Consider the following 14,507-nt stretch of genomic DNA (forward strand, 5'->3'; position numbering starts at 1 on the left):
TTGAATGTTAAGTTTTATACTTGAATTTTTTGGGAATGTTGAGAGGTTTTATTTTGACTCTTTGCATTTTTTAACTTCTTCAGAGCCTTCATGTATTTTCAGTCTGTTGAAGATAGTATTACCAATAGCAGTACAATTTGCACAATGCCTGTTTTGTTTAGTTTTCTTCTTGGAAAAAGTTATTAAAAACAAGTTGTTGTCTAAATTAAGGTGAATTCATGGTTCCTTTTTCCACATAATGTAACCGGTAGTGCTTATGATTAAAAAAAAAAAAATTATGTAATCGGTATTGCTGATCGGTATCGGCGATCAGTATTGGTGATCGGCCCTCATGGGTGATCAGAATCGGAATTGGCAGGAAAAAACCTGATCGGCACATCTCTAGTATTCATTAAACCACAGAAGAAGACACATAAAAATAAAAACACAAATTAAAACAGACAGGGCAAGTAAATTAGGTTGGGCGTTTTCAGTTGGTTAACAGTATAATGCTGAAGGTAGACTTTCAGGAAGAACACTCCACCTGGAGTATCCACTCCATCTTAAAGAGGCAGTGCCCAAGGCATCAAATTGCAAAGTAAAATTTCTTTGAAGTCATGTTTGACATATATATATATATTGTTTTTACCGCGACTGAAGGCAACATAGTTAGTGATTGTGCAATAAAATGGTACAATGTGCCTGGAAAATACAAAATTCCACCCCTTTAAGAAGCTACAGATATTGACCAAAACTAACTTTTTCAACAAAACCTTGCTGCTGAGATGGAAATAATAATTTCTTTTTTTTTCTTAGTGTTTGTTGTGAACCCAAAGTATAAAGTGTTGCATCCTTCCTCAGTATTTGTTTGTTTACCTAAAGTCATAATGTTATCGCAGTGTTCACCAGAATTTTTTTTTTATTTTTTATTTTTAAAGTCTACAATCTATGTTTTGTAGCTACAGGAAAGAAATTGTGGTGTTAGTATATTTTCATGATTGGATTCTTCATTGCTTGAAAAAAAATAACCAGTCCTCAAAAAGCTCACTGGTCAATTAGGTCATGGCTTTCAGTTGTGTGACAAGAGCCGAGAGTTCAAAAATCCAGATCCAGAATTGAGAAGTTTGTCACTGAATCTGTGAGAAAGAGCCTGTCACAAGCCATTAAAGCCCATGAAAGGCCCAGTGTACCAACTATGGGTTCAGGTCCCCGCTGCCTGGTTAATCTGAATTTACCCGGCTTTGTCCTTGCTCCTTCATGGACAATGAGCTGATTACGAGGCTAAGCAGCTGCTGGGAGTGAGCTGCACAGGGCATGAAGCAGAGCAGCAAATGCACTCTAAATTATTCAAAGTCCTGTAACACAAAATTTACTCTTCAGTCAGTTCAGAAATGGATTTATTAGGGTTTTTTTTAGAATTTGTAACATAATCCTTAATAGAGATGAATAAGAGGAGATATTTCAGAGCTTTGATGTTGATGTCTATTTGTTTTCAAAGGGTCAAGTGACGGACACTAACAGGAGACTGCAGGACGCAGGGAGAGATGTAAGTTCATGTATGGGTGTAGTCCTGCATGTGTGGAGGACAAACTGTGCCTTTTGTTTTCCTGCCATGACATGCTCATTATCTGTAAGAACAGTTCTGCTGTGGACATGACCGTTCTTTAACCTGGTAGTCAACAGGGTGACCTCCTTTTCATTGTCTTCCTCAATTGTGTCATCCCTCCCCCAGGTAACAGCTCAGACAGAGGAGGTGATTTGCTGTCGGATCCAGCAGAGGAACATGGCCACCACAGTGGAGAAGCTTCAACTCTGCATACCAGGTGACACAGGTTACTGTTACCTGAGAGACCTCATCCCAGTGGTAGAGCACTGGTTGCTGGAAATCTCTCTCACAAAACCACTGTCCTTTGGTTCCAAAAAATTACAAAATTCATCCTCACATTTGTTGTCAAGGCAGAAACCACATATTTTGGATGTTTTCTTTACAAACAAAATAATTTCTCAATAGACTAACTCAAACATGTAACGTAATGTAAATACCAAAACTGGGAATGGCACGCTGTGCTGCAACGGTGACACAAAGTATCAGGTACAATGCCTGCATGACATGATAGATACATTTTGATTGTTAGAAGATGTTTGACCAGTTTAGATTCAGTCCCTAACAATGTTTGTATTTCTTTTTCCTCTGAAAAATCTCTTTGACTCTGAATCAGCTGAAAAATGAGGTCTCATAAAGACAACAAACTCATTCTGTTTTTTATGTGCTGTTCCATTCTAGTGCTTGAAATGTACAGCAAACTGAAGGAGCAACTGGATTCCAAAAGGTAATGATGTCACAAAACATTTCCTTACTAGCTAGACTGTAACAATGGAGATATGCTAAAACCAACCTAGCTTGGACTGAAGTGAAGCTCAGCTAATGGGAAACAACAGGTTAATTGTACAATTTGTATTTGCAACAAAAATCTGTAATCTTTTGCAGCTTTCAAACATGAAACACAGAGGTGTTGCACAGGCTGGGGCTTTTTTGTAGATTCAAAGGTGGTGATAATATGCATGCTGCCCAGGTGAGAGGGGCTTCTGTAGTGGTGTGATGAGTTCCTGGGTGGGGGTCGATGGCTGTTGGGGGTAATTCGCTCCCTTGATCTCAGTGTGGTAGCCTGGCCAGGTGGAATGGCTCGTCTCCCTCCCCTGCTGGTCCCTCGGAGCCCTGTCTGATGTAGGTTTTATCTACATCAGACATGGTCTACCTGGTGTGAGCGGGTCATTTGTGGATTCATCCACATCCTCCGTCCTACTCTGTGGACGTGTCTTTCTGCCTGTAATTGTTGTTTGAAGTTTAAAAAGCCATGACAACATCTTCCAAGTAATCTTAGTGTATGTAGAGTCAATCTATTAACAAAAGTAAATTAATAATTCTTTCAGACAATTTATTTAAACTCTCCAGATCATGCTTCCTTTTTACCTCATGAACTTCCACTGTGGCTGTTGCTGAGTAACATAAGGACAGGGTGTTTGTTAGGGACAGGAAAATAATGATCCGTTTACTGTGAATCAAAAGAAGAAGTTATTCCCTGAAGGACAATTGACCCTCACCGTGCCCTTGTTCGCAACAAAGCCGCCCATGCCTGTCTGCTAGGGTATAGCATCGGCAGACCTACTAGCACCCATAGCCAGGCTCAGCCAGTCACACTGCAATAGGAACCTTTCTGGATTTGCCAGTGAATGATATGTACTTTTAACATGTCTGATATGTCTGTTATATGTGCTATATGCTTCAATGCACATTGCAGTGTTATGTAAGCGTTGGCGCTCTGGTCGAATTCCTTTCGCTTTCCAATGGTTTGTAGCGTTTGTGTCCTCTCACTCTGCCTCCTGACGAACCTTTTCATCATGAGCTTTATAAGAATGTCTTTATTCATTTGTCCACAACGCATTTTACACTCACTGACCAACCAATTAGATCCCTTCACAACCCGCCTATCAGCCTAATGATGGGAGCTAGCACACTGACCCAACGCTGAACTCATATATACACATACCAGACTCAGGTCGATAATGACAATAATAATAATAATAACTAGAAAAATTCCCGAAAAAAGTTGGATGGACCCCACCGCTGGGATCAGAGCCAAAGCTTCTGTGGCCGTGTTTAGTTGGTTCCAGTGTACATCAGGGTGAAGAACTTTTCATGAAAGTCCTTCTGTCTGTTATACCATCTTGTTTGGGTCAAAGGTCATCCATATATGTGTTAATCTAATCAGCTGTTCTAGTCATTTCAGTCCTGTCTAGATTTTTGAAATGTTCTGTTTCAAATAGTCAACTCTGGATGTTAAGTCACTGGTGTTCAAATCACAACTCCCATTTCACCTTTAAGGTAGTGTTGTGTTCACTGTAGTGGATTGCATTTAATTAAATCCATGGTCTTCTTTGTCCTGTTATGGGTTATTTGCCTGAATTTCTTTAATGTTTTGATATTAAGTAAAACAATTGAAATATTGTTTCAGTTGTTTTACTGTTTCTGACTATTTCTGAGAATCACTCAGAATACATATTTCAATAGTGTGATTTATTAAGTTCAGCAAATATGTATTTAATATTGCAGGGCTGTCCATTGCAGATCATAATAACTGAAACTGTACTCCCCCCAGATATTATGCTGCATTGAAAACCATGGAGCAGCTGGAGAAGGTGTATATTCCAAGGTAGGATCACACAGTCAACGTTTGTGACTGAAAATTCTACAATAAATGTTTGAATAGCTCCTAACCAACTTCACAAGAAGGTGTTCTGGTTGTGATTTTTTAAATCAAAATCATAATGGATAAGATATTAAAAAGCTCCAAAGACAAAACATTTAACTGACAGAGCTCAGTCATATCAAAGGAAAGGTGGCAATTAATGACTAGTGGCAGGCGGCTGTTGTAACCAAAAGCCAACATGTTTGATTAAAGTGTAACTTCACAATGGAAGGACTGAGTGGCTGTGAATCCCCCTCCCCACACCCCTCCAGGGTTAGTCAGTACAGGTTCTGCCAGATCATGGCAGAAAATCTGCCCAGACTGAGGGAGGAAATCAAAGAGATCTCAATGTCAGACCTCAAGGACTTCCTGGAAAGCATCCGGAAGCATTCCGACAAGGTTGGAGAGACGGCGATGAGACAGGTGGGACTGTTTCTTCCAAACCTTTAACTGGCAGAAGGACAGAGCTGCATGTTTGATTTGTGTATGGTGCTTCTGCCCAGGCGCAGCAGCACAGGACCTTCAACAGTGCTGTGGCAAAGCAGGTCCACACAGGACACTACAGCAAGCCTGTGTATTCTTTGAGCGGACGCACACACACACACATCTCCAACGGCCTGCTGACCGATGACGACGCTGGAGACGAGGAGGAAGCAGATGAAGAGGTGAGACTGGGTTAAAAAAAAGTGTTTTATTTTAAATTTTTATAGCTCTATGTGTTCACATTTCCCAATGTCTATCACAAATCTGTTTTTATTGAAGCGATTATTAAACTGTCTTGCAACAAACTGTTGGGAGTTTCACTTTCTGTCTTGCGTGAAGGTTGTGTAATTACTGATGTTTTCTCTCGTGTGTCTTCCAGGTTCTTACAGCTCAGGACTTGGTGGATTTCTCCCCTGTCTACAGGTGTCTACATATATACACTGTGCTGGTAGGTGATTCTACTGCTAATTCACTCGACAAGGAGGTGTGACACTTGATGTGATACATACAGCCACATTGGAAAAGACTGAATGAAAAAACGACAATACCTTATTCATTTTTCCATATAGTCATCAGAACATTTGGGCATCCAGCTGTAAGGACCTGCTTTGTTTGCTGATTTATTCAATAAGTTTAAAAGTCAACAACACTCAGTATCTCTCCACGTCTACCTTTCATGTGAGAAGTTTATGGGTTTTGATCCGAAAAAGCAGATTTCTTTTTCATGCACACCCTGTCCTGTAGAAAGCTCATTAAATTACTCTAAATGCTGCATCCCAAAATCCATCTGTTTTAGTTTGTTTCTATAAATATTGTGTCTTCAGGGTGACAGAGAAACATTTGAGAACTATTACAGGAAGCAGAGGAAGAAACAGGCCCGCCTGGTGCTGCAGCCACAGGCTAACATGGTGAGCACCTCATGTCTTTCACTGCATGTGCAAATGTAAATGATTGGTGAGCAAATAAACATGTTGTTCTCCAGTTCTTTGTCAATAAGCAGTGTTCTGCATTTATTAGTTCTGAGACACAAAATACAAGGATCAAAAGAAAACATTCTGAGACCTGCCTTCTTATTAAACCATGCACCCTTTGTTAAAGCAACACGGTATATCACAAAAATGTTTGAGAACTGAAATGATGTGTTTTCTCTGTTTGTAGCATGAGACTGTAGAAGGCTACAGAAGATACTTTAATCAGATTGTGGGGTAAGATGTGCCTTTCACTCTGGTTGTCTCCTGGGTGCACTAGAAGTTTCTGGACTGCAGACATGTGTGTGTGTGTGTGTGTGTGTGTGTGTGTGCGTGCGTGCGTGCGTGCGTGCGTGTGTGTTTGTCAACAGGTTCTTTGTAGTGGAGGACCACATCCTCCACGCCACCAGAGGGCTGGTCACCAGAGTATTCACCGATGAACTGTGGAACATGGCCCTGTCCAAGATCATTGCTGTGCTCCGCACACACTCTGTAGGTTGACACTCACACTAACATGTACTCACACACCATCAGCAGCACTGGCTGTGTTTTCATTTACCTTAAAATGGAATTAAAATGGACCGTAATTCCAAGTTGGAATTACGAAAATAAATTTTATTAATGGAAGCATGGCGAAAAAACTAAAGTTTTTGTGCACTGATGAGGTAGGTTTTCAACTGTATCAAAATGAGTGTATTTCCCAAAAACAGCAGTGGAAACAGTTTTTTCGCATCACACGACTCATGATCAACTGCAGGAAGATGAAGAAGATGACAGGAGGATGATGGTGCAGCGTGCTTTTTCAGGTGTTATTTTTTAATGTTTTTGTGTTTCTTATTTCACGGAAACACTGCAAATGCAACATTGTATTTTTTCAAAGTTAGCGGAATATTGACAAACGTAAACACAAATACTTTCTGTGAAAGAAAAAGAGACTTAAGTTCAAAAAAATAATGGAGATCTACAGTATGTTTCTGGGGAGAACTTTCCTTTATTGATACTCATACATAATAGCACAGTGGAGGTGAGTGCACCCACAGGCACACTGATAATGTCACTCTCAACATAAGAGGTCAAAACCCACACAGGTATGTGGCCTCAGAAGAAGTCACTGGGGCTTAATGAGAGACAGATTACAACAATAACAGCATATTTAAAGGGCATATTCCTGACTGCTGTACTCCAGTCAGTTGTAAATGACTGAGGGGATTATGCTAACAGGTCAGAGAATGGGCTACACAGCATGGGAGGAGGGGTCCCTGACAAAAACTGAGTCACAAGAAGCTTCACTTCATAGAGAGGATTGCAACATGTTCCATTAATATTCACCTACAGGCGTTTTGCCTTGTAATGAGCAGCAAAAATGTTTGTTGGGATAATTGCTGATTATTTGTACTTCTTTAAAGTTACTTAAATGAACAAAACCAGCATTCTAATCATAAATATCACCAGACCTTTAGGTTGTAATGCGTACCGTACTGAACAGAAAACCGGTTTAAAGCACTGAGATCCATCTCAGACACTGCTGTGATTCCACCATGTCTCTTGCTGTTCCACTGGTGGACGCCTGTCTGTCCCTGTTGGACTCTGGTCCTGATGTTAATTTACACACTTCAGACTGGACCCTGGTGTTACCTTTAAGACATTGTGCTGCTTTCAGCTCATAAATCAGTTTGTACGTCTGAAAAATGGAAGGGCTTGTTGATAGTAGTTCAGTCACATCCCCTCACCCCTCAATGGGTACCCTTTTCATAAAATACATTCAAGTCAAGGCTGAGGCGTCTTCCTCAGCCTCAAGGCTCTAAAGTTGCCTCTAAAGTTGTCATGAGACGACTGTAGAGGGTTAGAATCTGTCTCCTTTTTTAGAGTAAAGTCACCATTATAATTTTCTAACAATTTCCCTGTAGAAACATAACTTTTAAAAACTGGAAATAGGAATTTTTCAAAAAGATCTGTTTATGTTATTAAAAAATGTTATTCTAAAAAGCAGAACATCTTTATTTTCTCATCTAGTTTAGATCTTTTGGTGTAAATCTGATAGTTGATCACTTTCTTCTCCAGTCCTACTGTGATGACCCAGACCTGGTTTTGGAGCTGAAGAATCTCATAGTGATCTGTGCTGACACACTGCAGGTTTGTTCAGAGTTCTGCTTTAATTTAATCAGCTTGCATGAAAAGCTTGACTAACACATTTGGATCTGTGTGCCTCTGTATGTTCACACAGGGTTATGGTTTCCCAGTGAATCGACTCTTTGACCTGCTATTCGAGGTCCGAGACCAATACAATGAAACGCTGCTGAAAAAATGGGCCGTGGTTTTCAGGTGAGATTCCCTCTAAAACTGTCTTTCTTCAGGGAAGATGCCTACTTCAGATAGGGCATTTTTATTTTATTGAAACAAGAAAGCCACAATAAGTAATTGACCAAAATCTAACACTTCTTATTCATTGTTTTTTTTATTGTTTTTATTTTTTTCAGCCTTAAAATATTCTTTACTTCAGTTGTGGAATATATAGTTCATCCCACAAACCAATTTGTATTAACCAAAAAGTATGCCATCTTTCTGTTCTTTGCTTTTAAACATTAAGTGTGATAAATCGAATCTAGTCATAGTCATATTTTAAAGCCATTTAAATTTTACATTAATACAACAGATTTAATACTAACAAAGAAGAAGTCAAAGTGGAAACACTGTATGTGAAAAATAAGTACATCCTCTGATCCAGTAGATCAGGGGTGTCAAACTCAAGTCCTGAAGGGCCGCTGTCCTGCAGTTTTTAGATGTGCCACAGGTACAAAACACCTGAATCAAATGGCTTAATTACCTTCTCAGTTCTCCAGAGCCTTGCTAATGACCTAATTATTCTATTCAGGTGTGGTGCAGCAGAGGCACTTCTAAAAGTTGCAGGACACCGGCCCTCGAGGACTGGAGTTTGACACCCCTGCAGTAGATTCTAGAGCCAGCATTAGTTGCAACAATTTGAAGAACTGGAGAAGTTTCCTGTCTGACTCTCAGTCTCTCGTGTTGTAGATAGGCCTGTCGCGATAAACGATAAATCAATTAATCGCACAATAAATTAAACCTATCCACCTCATTTTAATTATCGGCTTTATCGTCTCTTCCTGCCTTTTTTTCTTTCTATTGATGACACTGAATGAAAAAAGCTCAACTCCGGTGCTCTCCACTGACCCTCCCTTCCTCATTTCCTTAGTCTAATGTCCAGCGCACAAGACACGAGTTGTCGGCCCATTTCCAAAACCTGAGAGACACATTAGCCGACAGAAATCCTGGGTATAACGGTTCGATCGGGTTCGTCATGCCTGTGGTGTCCAGCCACATGGGAGCAAAATAATGGCTACAAGTCCAGTTAACTAATTTTAAAATCAGGCATTAATCAATGCTTTACTAGAATCTACCTGTGATGCATGTGGCTAGAGTCAGCGTAAAGTCCTGACTAAATGAAAATCATTATAACCTATTTATGTCACGTTAACGAAGAACAGCTGAAAACCTACCGGTTTTATTAACTCCGGTAGTAATTTGGCTCCAATTCCTCCTCTTGTCACTTCTATATTCTTTGCATGAAATGTTGAATAAACATTAATGTTGTTTCCACATATCATCTTCAATGTCCTTCGGGTCGCTGCTGTGTCAGCTGTTTGGGATTCCCCTCTGTAATTTCACCTCAGAAAGCAGGAGAATCCGCGCTTTCTGATTGGCTACCTGTCACATTCAGCTTTAAGCTCCCAGTCGAGGAAAACCCCTGATTTAGATCGGAGCGGCCACGACGATCTACCGTAACACACCACACACTACAGGATGATCGGTTACGAAATCACCAGCGACAACCTTAGATTGTCGTAAAGGGAAAATAGGGGCAAAAACTGTGTAGTGTGAACTACTGCATTAGGTAGTCGGATGTGCCCGTCTTCTCTATTTAAATCTAGTAATTACTGAAGGGCAATATAGTATACAGACTTCACAATCTGCACTCTTTTGGTTGAATGCAGTATTTATTTCCACTTTGACTTTATGTTTAGTTTTTATTCAAGTACGTTTTTTGTTCATGGAGACAGAGAATCCATTTTATTTTTGATTTTGGTTGTTTTGTTTCTTTGGTTTATTAGTTCCAGTGTTATGTGTTCGTTTGAAAATAAAGCGTATCTATGGCAAGAAATAGCATGCATTATTATGTCATTTCCATTAAATCAGTGTCGAAAGGCCTTGAAACAATATTATCGTTTATCACAATAATTTTTTAGACAATTAATCGTCCAGCAAAATTTGTTATCGTGACAGGCCTAGTTGTAGAAGAATTTTGCTCTATTCTTGTTTCCAACGTTGCTTAAGTTCAGTTGATTTTTGGAACATGTTAACACCCAGTGCATGCGTTAACACAGAAGAGCGTTTTAGTCATGTTGTGATCTGGACTGTCTGGGCCCGCGATTCTCAGACTTTGGCACCGTTACCAATGGTTGGGCTGCCCTTAGCCGTACTTAGAATAAATGTTGGTTTGACATTTATGCTGAATAAAACATGGAGGTGATTAACTGCTAACATGAGCTAACCGGCAAAGTCATGAGTTGTTGAAATAGCTTGAGCTTTTATTTACACAGGAAGTCATCACAGAACACGAGAAACGAAAAAGTAGACCCTCTGTCATACTGTTGTTTTAAAACATCTGTTATTTTGGTTGTTCACTTAGTTTTTTTCACACAGCTTTTCCAATTTGGCTTGAGGTGTTAAGACATTTTGGAATCTGTTGTGTTTTTCTAAACAGCAATGTAAAAGTAAGAAATACTGTGGAATTCAGTTCATAGTTTATATTCCCCAATTAAGGGAAAAATAAATCAGTATGAAAACAATTTGTATTCCCTCGCTTTACTCTGTCTGATTGTCCAATCCATCCATCCATCCATCCATCCATCCATCCATCCATCCATCCATCCATCCATCCATCCATCCATCCATCCATCCATCCATCCATCCATCCATCCATCCATCCATCCATCCATCCATCCATCCATCCATCCATCCACTGAGGTAATATTTGTAGTAAATTTTGTATTTATACTTGAAAGCTGACTAAAGAGCACTGAGAAGTCTAGATGTTAGTGTGTGGCAAAGTATTGGGTTTTGACATTAAAACATGCATGAGCCCTGTTTAAATAACTGACCATAATTAAAACCCAGTATGAACCAGATCATTTTTAACATGCTGATGTGTTGATGCTTAGAAAGAGCATGGCCCTTTTTCTCCAGTGAGTGAGATTTTCATAGAAAGCCAAGTGATGTTAACTTCTTCCTGCTATTGCACTAAAATCTAAAGTATAACCTAGAATTAAATGTTGTTATTTTTGCACAGAGAGATCTTTGAGTCAGACAACTACAGCCCTATCCCAGTGGAAACAGAGGAGGAGTATAAACTGGTGACCAGTCGCTTTCCGTTTCATGATCCTGAGATTGAAAAGGTGACAAGAACCAAAACTGCATAATGCACTCATAAGCATGACTTTCATGTGACCAACATGCCATTAAAGTTTTGTTGTTCTTTGTTTCTACCTGTGTGTGAGCAGCAGGACTTCCCTAAGAAGCTGCCGATGTCTCAGTCTGTCCCTCAGATCTACACACAGGTCAAAGAGTTCATTTATGCCAGCCTCAAGTTCTCAGAGTCCCTGCACCGCAGGTATGCACAGTCTTACATTTCAGATGCTTGCATTAAGAGCAAAGTTCATCACCTTTGAAATGATGACATTTAATAGAAACTGAACATAATTTGCAGCAAGCCTCATCAGTATTTTCACTTGTATTTAAAGGATCCCATAATTATCCGTGAACAGGTTGGAAAAGCATTGAAACCACCATAAAAGTGATTCTTTTATCCATGAGCCATATTCTCCTGGAGGTTTCTTCACACCTCATATCCCCCATTCTCTTACTCTGGGAGTTTTGTAAAAACTGAAAAGCTGAACCTGCAGGAGCTAAATGTTGTTTGTGTCTTCAGTTCAACAGAGATCGACGACATGCTGCGTAAATCAACCAACCTACTGCTGACCAGAACGCTGAGCAGCTGCTTGCAAAACCTCATCAAGAAACCTCACATAGGACTGACTGAGGTGGGACTGGAGCTCTCTCACACACACACACACACACACACCCACACACACACACACACACGCGCACACACACGCATCATCTCACCGATTTCAATGTGACATAGCATTTAGTCATCTGCTGTAAAAACTGTAACCTTCCCTCTACAGCTGGTGCAGATTATCATAAACACCACTCACCTGGAACAGGCTTGTAAATACCTGGAGGAGTTCATAACCAACATCACCAACGTTTCACCCGAAACAGTTCACACCACAAGGCTCTACGGCTTATCCACATTTAAGGTAACAGAGTAAAAACCAGATGGAAGCAGAAGAATTAGGTCACATCAGGACACATTCATCTCAGATTTATTTTCTGTTTGATGAATCAACTTTTATAGCAATTTAAAATATTGGAGCAAAGTAATGGTAGACACATGACTTTTAAAACTATAATAAGACATTATAATTTGTCATTTGACTGTTGCCGCCATGGTGCCCTGCTGATTATAAAGGGATACATTCGCTGTCAAAGCTTAAGTGTAGCTTTATGAACAAAGTGTAAAATAAACTTCCTTCATAGCATCAGATGGAGGGGATGGGGGGGCGAACTGCACCATGCAAACAGCAAGATGTCAGATCCTGCAGGTCTAATGGTCAAAATCTGGTTTCCCTTCATATAATATAACATTTTTCCTTTAATATTAATATTGAAGGAAAAATTTTGTTAGTGTATTACCTGCAGTAAGTGAATTAGTAAAAAATCTACATTGTCACAATTTAAAGAAATTAAAAAGTACATAACTATAACAATACATTGGTATAAGCCTTTATCCCCTACTATAAATCAATGGAAAGAGAGACTAGTGAGCGTTTATACAATGGAGAAGACAACAGCAAAATTATTGATGACAACTGATTTATTTAAGAAAAGGTGGAATCCTCTGGTGACACATTTACATTTGACATTGTAGTAAGTAAATATAGATGCAAACATATTGGGGTACCCTGGGTACAACATTGCACTATGTATGTCTTTATCAAAATGTAAGTAAAAATTACTGAAAAAGAATTTCCCTGTATTAAATATCTTATATATTATACTGGTAATACATATGTAACTTGATGTATATCATATGGAACAAGGAAGGGAGTACTCCCTGGAACTACAGCTCGTCGAACTGTTCAGATGTTGTTTATGTTATTTGTTTTGTAGTACCAGAATGGATGTAAGTGATTGGAGATGTCAACTGTTGAATATGTCTGCAAAACTAATAAAAGTTTTTTTTGTTCAAAAAAAAAAAAAAAAAAAGTACATAACTTGGTACAAGACAGTAGGACACAAGTCAAACAGTACTGCAGACAACAGCAGCACACAGAGCAGAAGGCATCTCAGAGCCTGTTTGTGCTTCCTGTTTGAGATGTTTATGCCTTTATTTTAAGGTTGTTCAAAAAGATAAAGATATTAAGTGTGAAATCTGTTGTCAGGACGCTCGCCATGCTGCAGAGGGAGAGATTTACACCAAGCTAAACCAGAAAATTGACGAGTTCATTCAGCTAGCAGACTATGAGTGGAGCATGGCAGAATCTGATGGCCGCGCCTCAGGATACCTCATGGACCTGATCAACTTCCTTCGTTCTACTTTTCAGGTCTTCACACATCTTCCTGTAAGTTTAATGAAGCCTCTGACGGGCCCATTGAATGTACAACCATGTAAACTACGACTAAAGTCACTGTGTTGTTGGTCTTAAGAGACATTTTTGCTTTTATTTAATGAGGTGGTTTTTCTTGTAAATGTGGAGGTGAGGAATGTTTTTGTTCATTTCCGTCCAGCTCCCTAGTCTTCTGTTTTTACATCTGAGGCTGATCCTGTGCTGGTGTCCCAGTCTGAGTGGGCCACTGGTTGGTGGGCTCTTCGGCACCATCTATTGTGTTTTCTTTCAGCTTGAGTGTTTGTTTTTGTTTTTTCCAGAATGCATCCTGCCTCCCCACTCACACCTTCTCCAATGAAATGTTACTTATGCCAGTTTGTTTTATTCCTTGATTTTTATTTTCACTCTTCAAGCATCCAAGATAACTGGTTGAATTTGCTTCCTCCTTTCCATTTATTGTTGCTGCATTTTTTCCTGTCCTTTCCCTCCTCCCCCCCCCTTTCTTCTATTTTTGGTTGGTTTTGGGTTTTCTGCTCAGAATAACAACAATGACCATGCATCAATGTCGGTGAGTATATTTGCTCGGATTTTATTCCACTTTGCTGCCATTTTGCAGCCAACTGGGAACATGAATGCATGCTTGTTTGACTGAGGAAGCTGCTCTATGGTTTCACTGGCAAACCTGTACTCCTTACTGATGACATTCATGGAAACCAGTAACATTTAGATTCTCTGCAAGAGCTCCCCTGATAATGTATGACTGGGGTCCCCAAACTTTTTCCTGTGAGGGCCACATAACTTTTCCCTTCTCTGGTGGGGGGCCGGAGTCAGTTTGTAACAGAAAAAGTGTGACGTTTGCAGGAGTGCCTAAATGTAAAAAAAATATTGTTTTCCAGAAAGCACAATCAAATAACCCTCTCTGGGCTCTTCACAGAACAAAACTCAGGAAATAAATAATAACACTATTAATGAAATAAATAATAACCAAATAACCCTCTTTGGGTTCTTCACAGAAAAAAATCCAGGAAATAACACTATTAATGAAATAAATACCGTATTTTCCGGACTATAAACAGCACTGG

The 14,507-nt window shown here is 39.6% G+C and overlaps 1 protein-coding gene across 6 annotated transcripts in view; it reads left to right on the forward strand.

Moving 5' to 3' along the window:
• The window catches only part of exoc6 (exocyst complex component 6), a 36,494-nt gene that overhangs the window by 12,047 nt on the left and 9,940 nt on the right, over nt 1-14,507 (forward strand). For 3 of the 6 annotated variants that reach the window (XM_008438200.3, XM_008438203.3, XM_008438205.3), the window contains exons 3-20: nt 1,478-1,525; nt 1,712-1,802; nt 2,264-2,309; nt 4,137-4,190; nt 4,499-4,649; nt 4,730-4,891; nt 5,089-5,157; nt 5,534-5,617; nt 5,868-5,914; nt 6,049-6,169; nt 7,739-7,810; nt 7,902-7,999; nt 11,043-11,148; nt 11,254-11,363; nt 11,682-11,793; nt 11,941-12,075; nt 13,261-13,440; nt 13,964-13,993. In XM_008438200.3, coding sequence (XP_008436422.1) covers nt 1,478-1,525; nt 1,712-1,802; nt 2,264-2,309; nt 4,137-4,190; nt 4,499-4,649; nt 4,730-4,891; nt 5,089-5,157; nt 5,534-5,617; nt 5,868-5,914; nt 6,049-6,169; nt 7,739-7,810; nt 7,902-7,999; nt 11,043-11,148; nt 11,254-11,363; nt 11,682-11,793; nt 11,941-12,075; nt 13,261-13,440; nt 13,964-13,993 — 1,716 coding nt within the window. The remainder of the gene's footprint in view (nt 1-1,477; nt 1,526-1,711; nt 1,803-2,263; nt 2,310-4,136; nt 4,191-4,498; nt 4,650-4,729; nt 4,892-5,088; nt 5,158-5,533; nt 5,618-5,867; nt 5,915-6,048; nt 6,170-7,738; nt 7,811-7,901; nt 8,000-11,042; nt 11,149-11,253; nt 11,364-11,681; nt 11,794-11,940; nt 12,076-13,260; nt 13,441-13,963; nt 13,994-14,507) is intronic. The other 3 variants (XM_008438202.3, XM_017310932.2, XM_008438206.3) reach the window with 1 other exon arrangement.

Source organism: Poecilia reticulata, chromosome 19 (genome assembly GCF_904066995.2).
Source record: "Poecilia reticulata chromosome 19, P_reticulata-male-v2, whole genome shotgun sequence".
Lineage (NCBI taxonomy): Eukaryota > Metazoa > Chordata > Actinopteri > Cyprinodontiformes > Poeciliidae > Poecilia > Poecilia reticulata.